At 29.0% G+C, this 20,416-nt stretch overlaps 1 protein-coding gene across 1 annotated transcript in view; it reads left to right on the top strand.

Annotated features, from left to right (window-relative positions):
- Positions 1–20,416, top strand: part of Orc2 (origin recognition complex subunit 2) — a 56,407-nt gene that overhangs the window by 20,181 nt on the left and 15,810 nt on the right. The window contains exons 5-10 of the mRNA XM_085816153.1: positions 2,897–3,039; positions 6,646–6,860; positions 12,973–13,105; positions 13,945–14,041; positions 14,665–14,808; positions 16,840–17,073. Coding sequence (XP_085672279.1) covers positions 2,897–3,039; positions 6,646–6,860; positions 12,973–13,105; positions 13,945–14,041; positions 14,665–14,808; positions 16,840–17,073 — 966 coding nt within the window. The remainder of the gene's footprint in view (positions 1–2,896; positions 3,040–6,645; positions 6,861–12,972; positions 13,106–13,944; positions 14,042–14,664; positions 14,809–16,839; positions 17,074–20,416) is intronic.

Here is a 20,416-nt window from a genome sequence, read left to right as displayed (position 1 = left end):
GAAATGTGGAGAAGCGGTAATAAATGAAGATGATAAAAGAAGGTTTTTCATTGTGGTGACAATGCTTCTCAATCATCAATCAATTAACGAATGGCAAAATTTGTAGGTTGAATGGTTCTAGATCCAGAAAATACGGCTACCGATAGTGAAGATAGTGTTACTTTCTTAACAGAGGAGTTACCGAAAACGAGAAAATTTCGATTGACAAATTAGTCAGAATTCTTGAAACAGCAGTTACAAGACTTCAACAATGTAACTAAAAACGAGATTATGTCTGTCTACAGAGTTAAAGAGAAAATGTTAGCACAAAAAATGAAGCAACTTAAATAACTTACAATGAAAGAAATGTTTAATAATGTAAACAAATAAATATTAAGCTTTTGTTTTGTAAATTTTGATACCTTTTAGATCATAAATACTTCATTATTTCATAAATCAAGATTTCATATTTTTAATTTTATAATTTCTACATGCATCTTACTAGACTTAAACTGATGATCTGTAATCCGGAAAAATCCCAAATCCAGAATCGCAGAAGTCCTGACAAGTCCGAATTTCGGACTTTGTACTGTATTTGCACTCTTGGTCATAATGAGTTTGCGGGTTTGATGGGATGTTACTGTCAGATAAGTCACAACAATGTACAATGAAAGTTGTTTTTAATCCTGTAATAGTATGTGCCTTCATTCTAGAATTTCTAAATTTTTAAACATGAATTATACTTTGGATGAAAAATTCTTTGATGTTTTTGAATAAACTTAGTTTAACAGTATTCTTGATTTAATTATTCTTCAAAGTGTACAAAACTGTTGTTTTACTGCGCTATTTATGAATAGAAATTGATAAGAATTTTCTTCTTCAATTTAATCATAATGTTATATAAATCATTAGTTTCCAAAGCCACGTGTAGCTTTCAGAAAGGTTTAGCAAAGCAAGTTTTGTTCTTCCAAGAGAAGAACATGATCAGTTGGAAGCTGTTTAATTCATATCACGGTGTTTTGTTGCTGCAAAGGACTTTAACAGATTATATAAATCATAATTCAGAATTTAAATTTTGAAGTCTCGACTGTTGAAGAAATTTCTGCTGAACATTTTGAGAAAAGTCATCCATTTCTGGAAGTGATAATACAGTTGTGAAATATTTATAAGTCGTCATTGCTAAAGTAAGTAAGACATCATAACATGTGACAAACTACTGGATGACTGTTGTCTTGGAATAAGACTGTTTTCTGCATACTTGTTACAATAGGAATGACCATTGCTATAAATTAAATAATATAGTACCAGTAAAATGTAAACAAAAAGCGAAGCTTTATTAAAATTCTTTTTAATTCATAACTGAAGTATCTGCAAGTCTGCCTTTTCCATAATTTGCAAAGTGAACAAGAAATAAGCATTTCTTTTTTAGGTGTTTCCATCAGTTTTTCACAGTTAGCTTTGGAGCTAAACCGATCAAAGTCCATTCTAGGAAAGAGGTCTAGTAGGGGTGTTTAGGATTGTCAGTCTTTTTCATGTCTTCAAAAAAAGTCATAATTACAATTTTTGCTGAATTTTGCTTTTTTATATTTTCTTCAATAATTTTGTAAACCTGAGCGTCTAATACTTTTTTACTACTAGTTTTTTTCTTTAATTACAGATATTGTATATGTCAAGATAATTGTAATTGCTATAACAGACTGTTATTGTGGAAATTGTTATTATGTTAAACCAGATGTACGGGTTGTTTAGTTCTTGAGATTTGAAGACTAATGTTATTCTGTCTTCCTGTTTTGTGTATCTGATAGTAAGCAAAAATAAATGTGCTTTTCTGTTAACAGGGCACCAGTCACCAAATGTGGGAGTCTGTCTATATATATATATATATATATAATATACATATATCACGTCAGGAACAGCTGTGTAGTTAAAATATATACAGTATTCCATGAAAAGATGTTCTAGTTATAAATTTTAATAGTATCAACTGTAAACATTGTATAGTTCAAGGTATCATTTAAGAAGTAACTCAAACAGTTTAAGATAACCACATGTGCGAGTACTGATTTCTTGTTTTCTTGCTTGCAGCACCGTATATAAGCAATATGGCGACTCCTGAGCATAAAGCATTTTGTGTTCTGTAATTTTCTAAGATTAAACCTGTATTTTCAGTTCAACATACATTTCATTTAACGTTTAATTGTGGTCTCCCACGTGGCAAAAACATCCACCGATGGCATAGGCAATTCGAAATGAGTGGATATGTTTGTAAAGTTTTCCCTTTAAAAATAATCAAAAGTGTCTGTAGAGGATGTGGACCATATCATTAAACTATCATAAATTAAACTATTGTAATGTACCATTGAAACTGGGACATGCTTTTATGTATAATGTATAATGTTAGTGCACAATATTGAAAATGTGTATGCTGCTGAATTTTTGGAATTCTCTGATGCAATTTTTTTAACAAAAACAGATCGCTGTATATGTATATCATATATTCGACAGTTTCAACAAATTGAAGAACAACAGTTTCATTTTCTGTATGTACACAACTATCTGTTTTCATTAAAAAAAAAAATATCAGAAACTTGCACAAATTCAGCCTTCTGTACAGCCATGTCATTGTACACATTGACATTATATATGCTATATTCATTATATATAAAATAGTTATTCTTTTCATGCAGCTGTATGCATCATTCGATTTGCCACTATCTAATTAGATTTTATGGCAGCATTCATGTTTGGTGTAAATGGCATCTACTTAGCATGCATATATCCATATGTAGCATATGCAAAAGCTACTTATACATCTGTGTATATTTGCTCACTGCAAATGAAAGTATCTAAAATTTTATATCTGTGTGTGATTATGTAATGTTATTTTATTAATTAATTTTTTTTATGCTTGTTATAGAACTGTCAAATTTGAAAAATTTAACTGGGGATTCTGATCCAGAAGAAAGCGATGGAGATTATTCGTGTGATGATAATGATTCTGAAGATGATAAAGTGATAAATAATGGCAAAACTCCTGGAAAGAAAAACAACAAAGATATGGTTAGTATATGATTTAATTGAAAATGAAAAACATTTACATGGTAGAAGTATATTTTAAAATTTCCTTATAGAAAATATGGAGATTTGATATGAATGAAAGGTAAAAGAAATAAATAAAACTTGAAAAAAATGGGAAATTGTTGCTTAGTTAAAATTCATGATTTAAATTCACTAAATTTCCATTCCATTTTTCTTTATTTTGCATGGAATTTTAAACTTCATTGAACAGTTACTGTTATGACATAATAAATTACTGCTATGACATATTTTATGTAACTAGCTAAAAATCTCCTCATATAAAGATTTTGGGTAAGACTGAGTTAACATATTTTTTCGTTTAAAAAGCAGCTTATTATTATTATTATTATTATTATTACTTTTTAAATCAGACTATGATGTTTGGCTGCATCTTTCATTCAGTACAATGTCTTCTCAAAATTTTATGTCTGTGTTTTATAACAACTCAGAGCCATACCTGGGTATTTTTTCACCTGGGGCAAAGAGGTAAATATGCAATTGTATGTGCAGTTAAATCAATTATATATCTATAATTTTATATTCAACAAAGTTCTTCTTCATTAGCTCGACAACCCAGGTTGGGCTCTGGCCTTCTCCAAACATCTCTGGTTTTGGAACTGTTGTCCAGTTTTTAACCTTTAGAATGTTTAGATTATTTTCAGCGCAATTGATCCACTTCACCGGGGGTCTACACCAAGGTCTGGTTTCCATGGGCTTTGCCAGGAAGATTTTCTTGCAACACCAATCTTCATGCATTCTGGCCAGATGACCAGCCCCTTTAAGTCTCTATAGTTTGAGAAATTTTACTACATCAGGTTGTCATTCAACAAAGTTAGCTATACTAAATTATGCCATAATTTTTATAATATTTGTAATCCTAACTTTATGTACTTAAAAAACTAATACTTATAATAATTTATAATTTTTAAATCAAAGCATTAAAAAGTACCTTTTTTGAATGTATAGCTAATAACACTGAAATAATGTAAATGTATTTCATTAATGTTTGTAGGATTTTACTTGTGTAGAAGCTTAAACTGATGTCCTACACACCTTACTAGACTGACAAGCCAGTTATTTGCTTCAGTCTGAATGCAGATGACAAGATCCTGCAAAGATTAAAATAACCTGTTTGTTAAATGTTTGAATTAAACAGTAGGAACACTTGTGTATACAAACAAAACTTCGCCACTTTGGGTATTTAAAATAACATATGAAATTCAGCTTCAAATATGGTATTCATTACCATGCAAAATGATCTACTTCAACCTGGCTCATACATTTTAAACGGGCATATTTTTTACATTGGCTGGCAAAATGAACTGATGTTGAAATGTAAACTATAGTAGAAGCTGCCGAAAGCTCTATTACTGAAACATTCAAAATCCTCAACTTAAATACTCTAACTGAATTTTCATTCTTGAGAGGACTATGGAAAGAAGAAGTTACTGTAAAAGGTTTAAATAATAATAATTGGTTAATTAACATAAAATCCGAATATTATTTAATTTTTATGTTCTGTAGGAAAAATAAGGATATTTGAAAGTTTTTTAAGCCAAAAGAAAATTTCCCATTTTTTTTTTTTTATCATTATTATTTTAAGTTGTCAAGCTTCCCTAATAATAGTAACTGCCAATGTTAAAAATATTTTTAACACAGTTTTTGAATTCATATGATTCAACTAAACTGTGGTCCTGAATTATCTATTAAAGATCTGATTTTGATTTAGAGATCATAATTATTGAAATAGTGTAGTTCCTAAAATTAGGTATTTCTGATGGAATATCTGGGACATTTATATCATTTGGATATTTAAGTGCTAAATTAGAAGCTGTTCTTTTTAAAATACCTTAGTGTCCCTCTCCTTAGGCAGATAGTCCTTGTGCACTTTGCCAAATTCAGCATGACCTTAAAATGCCTTCGCTAACCAATTGAGATGTAATATGTAGCAAAGTATAAGAAACTCATGCTGAGATTTCAGCAAGATAATCTTGGTTGATTAGCGATTCAATATTAGAGGTCACTATAATAAGGAAGTACCAAAGTTTTTGATTGGAAGGGTATATGTACCTTTCGTTTTCTTGCAGTATTAAATTCCGCAAAGCTATATATAAAATTTTAAGCTTATTTACTTAAAAAGGCTGTTAGGTTTGACCAGTGTAATGATTTATCATTTGATACCTCAGATAAATTTGAACCTCATATAAATAAGAAGTATTAAGTAAAAAATTATATAAAATTTGTGATAATGACATTTTTGTCCTACTTTGAATATTAAATTGTTAGTGATTAATTAAGTCTGGGATTTTATTTGGTTAATTCATTAAAGAAAAATACACATGTTGCACAAGTGTTCAAGAGTACAGTAACGTTTTGATTTAAATTTGTTATTTTAAAATGGCGCTACTTGATATGGTTCATAATAGAAAGTTAAATATCATAATTTACTTTTTAAATGTATATCTAAAATTTTGCGAACATCTCTCCTATTCATTCATCCGAGGCAATTGTCTCACCCGTCTCAGCTCTTTAATAACCTTATTATCAAATACATTGCTTTATTCAATAATGCTATGCATTGTATAACACAGTTCCAATGATTGTTTACTCAATTGTTGTACAAAATTGAAGAAGATGCAGCTGTTTATCCTTACAAAAATGTTGTTTGTTTTGCTGAGTACTTGAAATAGTTGATACAGAGAATTGGGGTACCATAATGAGAGATGATCAGGAATGTATAAAGACTAAATCATAAGAAAAATGTAAGCGATATTAATAGTGCTTGTCTGATGATCACTTAGTAAACCAAAGTACTATTTCTCTGAAAGATTGAAAATTTATCCTTGAAGACTTAGCTGCACCCAACATATGAAAAGTTATAACCAACCCAAACTATAGATTTTCCATATTCTTGGATTACAAGAAAACAGGGGAACTGCACAGAAGAAAATTAGAAAAATGCTGCCCTCTTGGTATGGTGATACGTAAACTGACTATCATTGTCTTGGTCCCAAGTTCAGATCCAGGAAAAGGCATGCATATTTTTAAGTGTAGTGTCTTTGCTGCATACAAATATTTAAAATACTATCAAGCCAAAAGTCTTCTTGAGAGGTCTGTGGTTGGACAGATTTTTGCATCCATCCCGTAGAGTTTCTGAATTAAAACTGGAATAGAGCTGCTCATTCTGTCAACTGAAAGTATCTAACAGCTAGTCCAATGATGCATCTTACTTTTTGGATACAATAAAATCAGTGGATCTTATCTGGCTGAAATTCAGTTCATGATGATTAGAAATAACGCAACAAAAACATCTAATCCATATGGATAATAAAGGTTTACTGTATTTTAGAAATATGAAAAAAAAAAAAAAAAACTCCTAGATATTAATTCTGTGTGATTAAATGATGTTATAAACTTTATTATTTGCATTTTTCTTGTAATTTTTATCTATTTCATATCCATTATATGATAATTTTATTTACGTTATTTTTTAGTATATTTTTATGCATGTATGGTAAAAGAATTTCAGAAAAAAGCAATGCGTTTCCATGCATAAATTATTAAATATATTTATTTTTTCATCTTCAGTGTGCATTTGCAGAATCCTATTTTTTTGCTCAAAAGCAGTCAAAATCTACTAACATGACATCCAACAGAACTTTGTCAAAAGTTAAACTAGAACAAATGAATATTAAAGAACTATCTGAAATTTGTAAAAATGCTCCAGAATATCACCAAGAAGAAAAAGAACTTTTATTTAAAGAATATACAGTTTTGTTTCCAAAATGGGAATTTCTATTACAGTAAGTATTTAAAACATGAATATATGTATTATTTAGTGATACATATTTTGCAATGTATCATTGTTTTTTAGTATTAAGATGAATCTTATCTTTATGATAAACACATAATTAACTAATTACATAACATACATATATAACAAAGTTAGCAGATTCGTTTGTTAAATTTTGCTCTTGCAAAGTGGTCAGTTTATGTTGAATATCTGCTGTGAATTGCAATTGGAAATATTATTAAAAGAGCTGGTAAAAAATGTTAGCCATTGGAGAAAATTATTTAACTGCTGTTTATTTCCAGCATAAACGAAGACTAAAAAATGTTTGAGAAATAATTGCCTAAACCAGTGTTTGTACAGTCCTTGAGAGTGCTTAGTCCTTAGGTTTTTCAAAATTGATTTGTGGTCCTTAAAATTCCTTAATTTCAGCCAAAATCAACTGAAGGTCCTTAATTTTAATCATCTGAAATTTCTGCCCCCCTCCCTTTTTTTTTAATTTGCTCAAAACTTTCATTTTGAGCATGAGTTAGAATTTTGAAGGAATATTTTTGGCGATTTACTGACACATATGGCTATCTTTTCAATGGGTTTCAATTTTTGTTGCTTGGTGTGTCACTAAATTCTAAAAATTCTGACACACCCAGCTCTGTAAATGGCTCTTAACATATATCATTTCATATTTATTCTGAATGTTCATACTATTAAGAAATTAAATTAGCAGATTTTTCTATACAAAATGCATTTAGTTTTTTAGAATAACAGAAAATTTTAATCAAATCCCAAAATTCTGAAATGAGGAAGAAGTGTATTGAAGAAAGAAACTGAATACATAAAGAAAATGAAAATTATTCTTCAAAGATATGTGCAGTTATTATTATGTAAATTAACCAGTTGTTTATAATTTCAGGTTTACTATAACTTCCCCTTTCTGTTTCCTTACCAGAATGCAAATCAGTTAGCTAGTTTTTAAACTGAGATTATTGGATTATAAGACAAAGTGTTTTTGGCCTCTGTTTGCACGCTGTATTAGTTCCTGCGAGCTCGGATAATTTTTAATTATTTGTCTTTGCGTTATTGTTGCCAACATTTTAATTTGTTATGACAATAGAGTTACTGTATCAGCTTAAATTAAAATTAAATTTTGAGGTCTTTGACTACTATCTTAGTTCTCTTTAAATAAAAGATTTATTTAAATCTTTATCTAACTTAGTTATTTTCAGGCATAGCAATAATTTGCTTCATGTCTGTCAGAGGTTTTGGACTATTTAACTTTTACCAGATCAGGTAAAACCTCAGAGGTACATAGTCAAGAGATTGACAAAACATGCAGAAACTAGTGGTAATGTTGGTTTGCATATGAAAACAAATTTCTGATCATTAGAAACGATGCTATAAGAAATGGAAATTGATATATATTAGCCAAAATGTTTGGAAAGGCTTCAAATTAAAAAGATACGCAATATTTTGTTGCCTGTTGTTGCTGCAAAACATAAATGTTTTATGCTGTTAATATGTATATCCTAATATTATTTAAGAATCAATGTCATAAATTACATGTATTTAAACTGTGAACTGTTATTAAATGATGATTTTAATAGTGCTTTTTCAAGAAATATGTATTTTTTAAATAAATAAAACTTAATAGTAGCTATGTAGCTGTAATGCTATAGTGACTAAGGTAGCTATAATGACTATAATGACTAAGGTTATCTAACTACCTAATTTAATTATTTGTAACTAACTGCTCACCCTTGAATGTTATCTCTGCATATTAAAGCCAGTTATTACTTTTCATTAATCCTTACCCTTACCGTGGTCAGAAGATATAACACAAAAGTGTAAAAATCAATATGAAACTTATTCTTTGCATCTAGTAAGACTTAACCCTTAGCTCTCCGCACATTTTTGTACTACTGCCTACCAGCAAGTCCGGCACATTTTCACAGCGGAATGCAGCATCCAGAATATCTGCATAAATCTCTTTCTTGTAAATATTTTACTAAAGAAAGGAATGTGACTATTCTCCTTAACTGACAAATAATCCTGCATATTCACCAGGGGTATCGTACCCATATTGATAATAACTCCAATAAAAGCCCAAAACTCATCCTCTTCCACCACACGCGACATTTTCCAAATAGAATTACTAGTTGTTTCTTTATTCTTTAGAACATTTTCTGCGTAATTGTTGGTTTATTTTATAATTTCATTTACCAGTTCATTTGTGAAAAATAATTTGAAATATTATGTCGGCTGTACAATATTTGTAGGAATTTGTGGTCCAATGACCTTTGGTAATACACTATAAGGTATTCTATCTGGAGTATTTAATTCTTCCATTACATCGCACCATTCATCTAAGTCTTCCAGTGACTCTTCGCTTTCACTTTCAATAACTACCATTCGTCGTCTCTTTGGTAGTATAAGTGTCAGAATTATAATCAACAAATGTCTTCCACAATATCTTCTAACAATGAAAAATCAAACACATCTTCACTCTCACTCAACTCTATATTCTCATCACAATAATTATTTTTCTCCATGTTGCTAACCATAAAATGGGTCAAATAATGTTTTAATCGTAACAGTAGTGAGACTGAGCACGTTTTAACTACAGATAACAATTGCCAACGCCGACGATTCCATAACATCTTAAGCCTAATCATGCTAAAAACATTGGGCTCCGCAGCGGAGCCTATGGAGTTACGGAACAAAACAGAGTGCTAAGGGTTAAAATAATCCAAAACAACTTATCACCTCTGGTGCTTTAGTGGCATTTTGAAACGTTAAACCTCTGGCTGCTCAATTTGTAGACCGAAATCACTTAAAAAAATTGTGGAATTTTTTTTGTCCTATATTTTAAATCTATATATATTGGAGAATTGAAAAATGCATTTTTTCTTTCTACAAAGTATTTTTTATGTAGATTTCTATCATGAGAAACTAAGTTGCCAGAAAAACCAATTTCAGATGTTATCACCAAAAAAAATTTTTTTAAATAAATTTCAGTCGAATTACAGTTAATTTCTATTTATTGCATAATATAAAAAAGTAAAACATATAAAATTAAGAAAATATAAAGCACCGAGGAAAAAATACCTTAGAAATGCAGTTTAGTATGATAGTGTTCAAAACAGGGTTCAAGGCAAAGTCCAACTTCACAGTCTTTGCACCAGATTCAATAAATCTAATTATTAATTTAATCATTAAATCTAATTAATAATTCAATAATTTTGTTAAATAATCGCTGAATGTTTTCTAGCAGCCATTTCTGTAAGAAAAAAGTGGAGTTTCAGTGGTAATACCACATGCCTTCAAATGCCGCAATTTAGTGGACAACAAACAATATCTGTTGGCCAAAACGTAAACTAAATGTCTAATACTGTATATAATTTTCAGTGGTTAAATGGGGAAGAAACGGGATGTGCTCCTCAATAAAGGAAAAAAACTCATGCCCGCGAGATGAGCAGATTTTGCTACATTTGAGTTGCCCGTGGAAATTGCGGGATGAGCAGCCAGAGGGTTAATGTATGTTAACTGGGTTACAACTCTGCACAAAGATACAACACTAACTGCACAGACAGAGCATAACTAATTTTCAAAACTTGCAAACCGTCCCTACAGGCTTTCAGATTTGCTCTGATTAGCAGGTCTCTCTCTAGATAAGCAATAACCAGTCTTCTATCATAATTGTTCTGATTATGATTTGACTTTTTATTTTAACCTTTGTTGGTTAACATAAAATGTACCTGCTGTTTACTAAAACTCTAAATTGAGCAAGTACATGACAAAATGAAAAAAAAAAGAAAAATCAACATAAAGCTAACTGTTAGTAAAACGTAAATAAACTATTGCTAATCTTCTTTCAAATATGTCCAACTATTATAAGTGTAAAATATTTAATGCTACTTGATAAATTTTATAAATTTGATTTTATATTCAAATTTTTTTTATAATTATGCTTATTAAATTATGTTTCATAACAATGCATCCTACCTAGTATTTAATTCTTAGGATGTTATTACAAAAGTGAAGTTCATTCATAGATAATACCTTTACTTGAATTTATTCAGTTCCCATTTGCTGATTTTTTCCTTAATTTCCTTAATTTTTTCATTAATTGTCCCTAAAAGTATTTAATTTCCATGTGCAGAAATGTGTGTATGGACCCTGAAAACTTTATCTGTAATCTGTATTAATATTTCATTTCAAATTAATACTTATCTATATATACGTATTAATTTATATACATATATATATATGTATATAAATTAATACGTATGTAATATAATATGTATAGGTAATAAGTACTTATAATAATACCCTAATAGAATGTACCCTTGTTTATGAATAAGAAAATTTCCCCTTATAGAAAATGCTTGAAATGGCCACTAGTGATGTTGATATAACCGTTGGTGGTGTCTGCACATGCTCATCTCTCGCATGCTCTGCCCCTAATTCTTTGTTGTGTTATTACATTTAAGTGAATGAGAGGTTTAAATATGTTTAGTGACCAATTGAATGTAACACAAAATGGGGATGATAACACAGTGCAGTTCATTGTCAAGTGTTATGCAAAGCACAATTCGTGGAAAACTTGTGCAGAACTGTTTGCACAAGAGTTTAAGAATGGAAATGCTTTGGCAAAACTTCCAGCAAAGTCTTAATTATGCAAAACTTAGTGGTAAAAGGGTGCGAAACGTGCTCTGAAGTAAATAAAAATTGTAACTATCTAAAAAAAAAAAAGCTCGAACACCAGAAAAACATTAATTGAGAGAAGGAAAGCCTGGAACAAAGTCTAACAACATTGCAGTGCCGTTTATCTGCACAAGTAGGGATTGAGATAGTCATGTCAAAATATCAAAAGAGCTCTGTGTCTGTATCCTTACAAATTTACAGTTGTGCAGGAGTTAAAGTCTCCAGGCGAATTCCACATGTTGAGTCCTGCCTGCGATTTCTGAGTAAAATGGAATCAGATGTTTCGGATCCTCATTTTTTCATTTCTTTGGATGAGGCTTAATTCATCCCGTCAGGGTATGTAAACTCACATAACATGTGCTATTATGCATCAGAAAATCCCCATCAGTATTTTGAAGAGCCATTGCATAATCTCAAGCTTGGTATTTGATGCACAATGTCTGAATTCCACATCATAACACGATTATTTCAGCAAAGCATGTGATTGGACAAGAGTTAACCACATTGCAAGAGACATAATGTGGATTAGTTTTCAAGTGACGCGGAATCAGATGTTTCGGATCCTCATTTTTTCATTTCTTTGGATGAGGCTTAATTCATCCCGTCAGGGTATGTAAACTCACATAACATGTGCTCAGTATTTTGAAGAGCCATTGCATAATCTCAAGCTTGGTATTTGATGCACAATGTCTGAATTCCACATCATAACACGATTATTTCAGCAAAGCATGTGATTGGACAAGAGTTAACCACATTGCAAGAGACATAATGTGGATTAGTTTTCAAGTGACGCAATTTTATATGTGATAATTTATTTAGTTGTAGATAAAGGCTCAGAGGGCAATAGAGAGATGTAGCTTGCATACAAATAAGATATGTCTTAGAAGATAGCTTGAAATTGTTACATAGTAGATGGAATAACAGAATTAGCTTGATAATAAAAGCATCATTTTTATTTCTGGAAAATGAATTTTGTAACATATATCTTCTTAATTCGTACAACATTAAGGGTGCTATAAGTGCCCTATAATTTTATATACTCAAATCACACTGTTGCAACTGTTGAAGATGGCAAGTAAGTTAATTATGTGCTCGTAAAGTGACAACAGGGGAGAAATTTATCTGTATTATGCAGCTGGAGTATTTATAGTTCAGAAATTCTTTGTTTCAATCCTGATTGGGCAAGAGCTTTCGTAATGCAGAATACTACAGAAAAAAGATGACGTCAGTGCAGCTGCTTTGAAGGGGCTGTATTTAAATTGAAATTAGAAATTAAAAGCTCTATTGGCAATTAAATTAATAATTTTGTTAGTGATTGTGTTTCACATATTCTATTAGTTTATTCTATCACATATACTATATATTTACTATTAGTTTTTATAAAACTCTGGTTTTAAAGTAATATATTTGTTATCCTCTTATAGAGAGTCTTTCAACATTTTACTTTATGGTGTTGGCTCAAAGCAGAAAATTTTGAATGCTTTCAGCGAAAAATATTTGGAAGATAATTTGTATATTGTTGTTCATGGCTTCTTTCCTTCTTTAAATTTAAAGCAAGTAAGTTCTTATTGTCCTTTCATACTTTAATGCTTTTAAATAAAAATTCTAAAGTATGCTGTAATATATTTTCTCATAAATGAAAAAGTTCTCTTTAATACCGAAATGATTAAACAAGAGACTCTTATTTCATTAAAATTTATTAATGAAGGAAAAATTTATTAAAATGAAATTGGCAGCAGAAAAATAATAAGCAATATCTAAATCAACAACTACCAGAATCATACATAAAAATTTTAATAATGTGTTAATTGATCATAAGGAAACATTTTTAACTTAGTGAAGACTATTTGGCAAGTTTATTTCCAAACAAAAACTTAGGATGTCAGAGATCCTATAGGATCGCCTATAGGATCTCTGACATTGATCACAAATGATGAATGGGGGACCTTTGGAAGAGTGCTTTAATAGTTTTGATTCATAGTCTTCTCTATTATAAATTTCTGAAACTTCTAAACTATTATAGCATCAAATGTTTTTAAAGATTCCAATTTTTAGCACTGCAAATAAACTAATATTTTAATTATTAGATACATTCTGCTTTACGCACATACATTTTTTGCTCTAACTTTCAGTTACCATTGTGATATTGTTTTAAATAATGCCTCTGCGTCTTGATTTTCAAAAAGTATTTATGATCAGTTTCTGTATTCAATTACATTATAAAATAATTGCTAAAAACCTGGAAATCAGATAAATTATAGTAATATTTTTTAAATTGGCATATTTTACATTATAAAAATATTCATTAAAAATTTTTGTAATGTAAAGTATCCTATAATTTAAGAAAGGTCCAGTTTTATGTATACAAAAATATAATACCATAATTTCATTTACAGATTTTATCATCAGTAACTGAAGATATCCTTGAGCATGATGGAAAATTTTCCACTGTTCAGGATCAGGCAGAATTTGTTAAAGAATATTTTTCAGGAAGTGAGTTTTAGCTTTTATTGGTATTTAATAATTCAGCATTTCGATATGTTTGAATGATCCAATTAAATAAAATTGCATTAAAATATACTTACTACCTTGATTTATATACTTTTATGAAAAAATTTTAATAATTTGTTTACATTTCGATTATCCTGGCTCATATTTTTTAATTGCTTATTATTTGGTGACAAAACAGCTTTAGTGACATTTTGGTAAACCTATCAAACTATTTAAAAGATGAATATAATTTCTGGTTCCATCCACAGTAAATTCTGTAAGCTGTACTTACTTGTTATTATTAATTAAATGCTTAATTGCTAAAGTGAAGAAAAAATAGTGAGTGCATTTAATGGCCTGGAAGATCTGAAGAAAAAGTGCAGATGTTTAGTACCTGAAGTTACTTAAAATATTATCAAATGTTTATTACTTTTTATAGACAAAAAAAAAATCTAGAGATAAGAATTATGAAAATTTAATGGAACTCTTTTGTTCACCAGGAAAACTGATGAGTACCATAATTTTACTAGATATGCATTTATATTTTTCTCTTTATGAATGTTGCATTTTTAATAATATTTTATGTATTTTTATACGTTTTAAATAGAGCTTTTAAATATTTTTAGGTAAGGAGCATTTGTATATTGTGATTCATAATATTGATGGAATTGCACTTCGAGCAGTTAAAACCCAAAGAGTCCTTTCTTCATTGGCATCGATTCCTAATATCCATTTTCTGTGCAGTATTGATCACATCAATAGTCCTTTAAGTAAGACTAACTAATTACTGTAAAACCTTGGTTCATGAATTTTATTCACTTCTAAAGGCAGTTCATCACCTGAAATATTCATAAATTAAAACAATTTTCCTCATAAGATTTAATATAAAATGAATTAATCCATTCCTGGATCCCAAATAATTGCTCAGAAAAGTGTAATTTGTATAAATACATAGTACAAAACTGATGTAATTCTTTAAATCTAATACACACAATATTTAACACATGGTATCTCTGTGAAGGAAAGCTGACATCGTAAGTAGAAAACGGTGAAGAAACGGAAGATGCAAAATGCTATTGTATGAAAAAGAAATTCTATTCCATAAAAGTATGAGATAGCTGCAGTCTTTCTAGGGTTTTTTTATTATTATTATTATTATTATTATTATTATTATTATTATATCTTTTCTTCCTGCTTTCTCTAACCTGTACTTCAAAATTGCTTCCCCCCCCCCATCAAAAATTCGCTCAATGTGATTAACCAGCAACATTCACCCTTCCATCTTTTACTTTTAAAGGTATTTCCTCTACTTCATTTTGAATATCATTTGTTACCAGCTTACTTGTTCATATTTCAAGACATCATGTATCATAAAAGACATTTTTTTTTTTTTTTTTTTTTTTTTTTTTTGTCATTTGGAAAATTTGTTCGTTATTAAAGTGTGGATGTTGAATTGATGAATGATGCATAATTAGTTGATAACTTAAATTAGCTATTTGATCTCAATTTTTTTTGTATCTGTCTCCTTTTTACAAGAAATTTTATAACAAAGCCGAAAATTTTACAAAATATATGATATTTAGTTTTCAAATTTAATCTGAAATTAACATACCAAGTTATTTAAGAGCAGTAGGTGCAGTTCTTAATTATTAGCAGTAGGTGCAGTTATTATCTTTTTACTTTTTAAACTTTTTGTTTTAAATAAAAAAAGCATTTAATTTGTGATATATCTAATTAAAGCATTAAAAATTTTATAGATTTCTACTATTTTTTTTTTTCACTTTTCAAATAAACAGAAGATATAAAATGTTCCCATGTTATTCTAAATGTGTATTCATCTGATATCCTAAAAATGTTCACTATTCCATCTGAGCCATCTCTACTGATAAACTGTATTAAATTTTATGCCATTGTGGCCACATTAAAATTTAAACCTTTTTTTAATTTTTGATTATTATTAACTCCTTTCTTGGTTATGCTTGGGTTATGTCATTTTACATGTTCTGTTTCTTCAAAGTTTCATCCATCTGTCCATAATATTACTTCATTGAAATGTTCGATTTGATCTTTTAATCTAAACTTAACTATAATTGGGGTTGCAAAAATTTTTATGATGAAAGTAATGGTCATGTATATATTTTTAAGTGTAATCTTTTTTTTTTGTGCATAAAAAAATGCATGTCTATAAAAAAATGATAAAAAGTTTATTTTGTTTAAGAAAAATATTATTCACATTTAAAAGAGGGAGTCCTATTGTTAATGGCTCACCAGCAGCCGAGCGGTAAAGTCGCTGAACACTGGTAGTTCGGTCCGAGGTTCGAATCCCGCGAACGGGCTGGCTGCATGGGTGTTTTCGTGGTTTTCCCCATGTGTAACGTGTATACGAGCCAGTTTCCCTTAGAAAGTCCTCCACGAAGGCATCCCTCCTCTTAGGCAGATAGCCCTAGTGTGCTTTGCCATAATTAAATACACCACCACCACCACCTATTGTTAATGAGAACTTTTTGTAATCAAATGATTTTTAAATGATGTTTTGAATGATCTGTCACAATAAATGAGTGGCAATTATGAACTAAAAATTTGCTTATCCTTAATAGCAACAAGTCATTCAATATGATATTTTAAAATAAAGTAACAAAATGCATACATGCGGTAACATTTCATGCATTTTTAATGAAAATATTTTCAGTTGCATAGCATCATTGTATAATATTTTTCTTTTAGCAGCACATGCATAACTCAATTATTCATGAATATGTGCTTTTAAATATGATCACTTATACATTTACTTTTTTTTTCAGTCTGGGATCAGATTATGCTTAATAAGTTTAAGTGGATATGGTATGAAGTACCAACTTTTGAACCATATATTATAGAAACATCTTATGAAAGTTCATTTTTAAAAGATCAGTCTACCCATCTTCTTCTTAGTTCCTTGCTTCACGTGTATCGTAGTTTGACGCCCAATGGGCAAGGTGTTTTTCTAATTCTTGCTCAACACCAGAGAAATGAGCAAAAAAACAACAGTTATTCAGGTAATCTGAACTTTACTTTTCTTTTATTAATTTTGAATTTGAAAGAATTTTCTTGCAGCAAAGCATTCAGAATAGTCTTGTATAAAATCAGAAATATTTTTCCAACATCAGAGATGTTGTTATTAAATCAATTTCACTCAAACCTTTAGTTAACAAAATTAAAAGCTTAAGAATTATTGTCTGTCTGAAAATTGATCCCTAAAAAAATAGTGGGGAGGAAACTACATATTTGGTTTTATTGCATATTAAATTATTTGAAAATTAAAAAAATTCAAACTTTAAAAATTAATTTCAATAATTATAAACTTTCTTTTAATACTTTTCTTTTTTACTCTTTTAATACTTTTTTATTCTTTTAATACTTTTAAGAGCAGTAGGTGCAGTTCTTAATTATAGCAGTAGGTGCAGTTATTATCTTTTTACTTTTTAAACTGTTTGTTTTAAATAAAAAAGCATTTAATTTGTGATATATCTAATTAAAGCATTAAAAATTTTATAGATTTCTACTATTTTTTTTTTCCACTTTTCAAATAAACAGAAGATATAAAATGTTCCCATGTTATTCTAAATGTGTATTCATCTGATATCCTAAAAATGTTCACTATTCCACCTGAGCCATCTCTACTGATAAACTGTATTAAATTTTATGCCATTGTGGCCACATTAAAATTTAAACCTTTTTTTAATTTTTGATTTTTTAATTATCCTTAATAATCATCTACTTATATATTTTATAGTATTTGATATCTCTTAAATTCAAAACAATAAATTGTTGAAGTACAAAAAATTGCTGAAGTTCGAAACAATAAATTGTTTATATTTATGTCCGGAAAAAGTGTATTGTTTTCACCTAGCACATAAATCCTATTCAGCAGATAAAATTTATATATGTTGTGTCTCAGAAACTGTCAGGCTAGAACAGACATCTAGAAGTAGCCTTTGGCAAATGTCATTGCATAAAACATCAGACTCTTAAATTATCTTCCAAGTGCCATCTCACATGAAAATTTTCAGTGTTCCGATATGATAGAGCATAAGATTTTTAATTTTTCTTTCAGATTTCTTCAGTTCTGTTATTAATAAACAAATTGAGTGGTTCAAAAGCAATAAATGCTTTTCTTACTAATTTAAATCTTTATGTTATTTTTTAGTGTTGTGTCAAATTAATATAAGTTAAAATGCATTTAGTTTATAATATACTCAAATAATTTTTTTAGTATAGTTTGATGTAATAATTTTTTTCAAATTTTTTTAATATTGAATTAACAAACTGGGTGATTCGAAAGCAATAAATGCTTTTCCTTCTAATTTAAATCTTTATTTTATTTAATATGTATGTATTTGATGTAAATTAAAATATGTTTAGTTTATAGTATATTCGAATTATTATTTTGAATATTTTAGCTTTATTGTTAATAAAAGATGTTTCGAACAATATATGTTACAAAATTGGTACACAAATTAATTTATTTCAAAAAAATGTTTATAATTTTTTTTTTTTTTTTTGATTTTGGTTCAAAACTTTAAATATAATAAACTCTTCACAGATTTTGAACTGAAATTTTAAGAATCTTTTATTTATTTATTTATTGATAGCAAGTATATCTGTTCAGAAGGAGAATTTGGACTGGTTTTCATTTACATTATGTATAATAAAAATTATTAATTTCCGTGTACTTAGTCATCCTATCAAAAATAGTTTCCTTAAAATAAGGCTTTTTTTGTTTGTCATAATTAAATATGTAGCCCAAAATGGATACACACGATCATTACAAAACCTTAAAGCCACAAACTATTAAAGTAGGTCTTTCAGCAATGAAATATCAATTAATTAGCAGACCTAATAGTACGCTGACAAGAAAGCAACCTTCAAATATTTAAGGCTGTTGTGAATACTAAAGAGCTAAATCAGATATCTGATCAAATTGTATGTGGAAAAAATTAATTTGTTGTATAGTTGCATTAGCTGGGGGTTATCTAATAAGGAGAGTCTTTTCTCAACTTTCACCAGCAGCTGAGTTTTAAAGTTGCCAAAGACTGGTAATTTGATCTAGATTCGATTCCAGGCAAACAAATTGGCTGCATAGGCATATCTGTGGTTTTCCTCATGTGTAACATGGATATGTGCCAGTTTCCCTTAGAAAGTCCTCTGTGAAGACATCCTTCCCCTTAGGCAGATAGATCTAGTGTGCTTTGACATAATCCAAACAACAACAAAAAAAAAAAAAAAAAAAAAAAAACTTTCGACCTTCAATATTAATGTTTTGTGACAAGAATGCGGTGATTCTTTTTATGCATAACATGTAATAATAAAATAGCTGCTACACTGCTGTAGGTAGAACAAAAATGTGAAATAATAAATGAATGAACAAGCCTTAATTTTATATGTATGTGTGCATTTATATGGATTTCATAATAATCATTATTTTACTTATTGATACCTGCATGTTTATTTTCACTCATGGTTTTCTCAAACAGTTAAAAAACAATTATGCAGAAAAATATGTTTTCTTTTTTTTTAATCATACTAATTTAAGTGATTTAGGTAATGAGAAATGCTAAACATAAGTGAATTTATAATAGAAATTCAATGAAATTTAATCATAAAATACATCATGCTAGTTATGAATTGAAGTTATAGCACAAATGAGAGGCAATAAAAAATGTTTTTCTTAAAACAGCAATATTTGCACTAATAGTATTTATTGAATTGAAATAAAGTATAAATCTTATAAATGTGAATAACTTCAGTTCGTGTATTAAGTACAAATTCAACTGCAGAAGCAGTTTGCTTTACATATGCATGTATAAAAATGAATAAGTAATCAATAACATAAGTAAAGCTTGATTTCATAACTGTAGTACATTGTAAATTTCAGAAAATGTAATTCTGGTACCTTCTGATTATCTGTGCCCTCTGAAAAGTCTCCAACTCCTTGAGGACTAATTTTTCATTAAACTAATATGCAAAAGGCAATACCATTTTCAAAGTGGTGATGCAGTAAAAATTCCATAAAAAAGCAATGAATCAATAGCATTAAATGTGTAGGAAGTATCCATAATAAAACAGTTTTTTTTTTTTTCCCCCAAGAAATCCTTATATATATGTAATGTGGTTGAGTGTTGTTGCTCAGCACCATTAATGGAAACATTAGTAGCTTTTTTCTAATTTTAATGACAGAACATGTGAACATAATTAACACGAAGGTAATATAGAAAAATGAAAAGAAATAAGATGAAGGAATTAGTCCGTAGCCTATAGTTAAGTATAAACAGCTTATAGTTTTTTCAATTCGTCAAATTGCATCATTCAGGGTTCGTACGGTCCTTAAAAAGTCCTTAA

Source organism: Stegodyphus dumicola, chromosome 1 (genome assembly GCF_044657685.1).
Source record: "Stegodyphus dumicola isolate Sdum_Otavi_A_Nest chromosome 1, ASM4465768v1".
Taxonomy (NCBI): domain Eukaryota; kingdom Metazoa; phylum Arthropoda; class Arachnida; order Araneae; family Eresidae; genus Stegodyphus; species Stegodyphus dumicola.
This window is presented reverse-complemented; position numbering and strand designations above follow the sequence as displayed.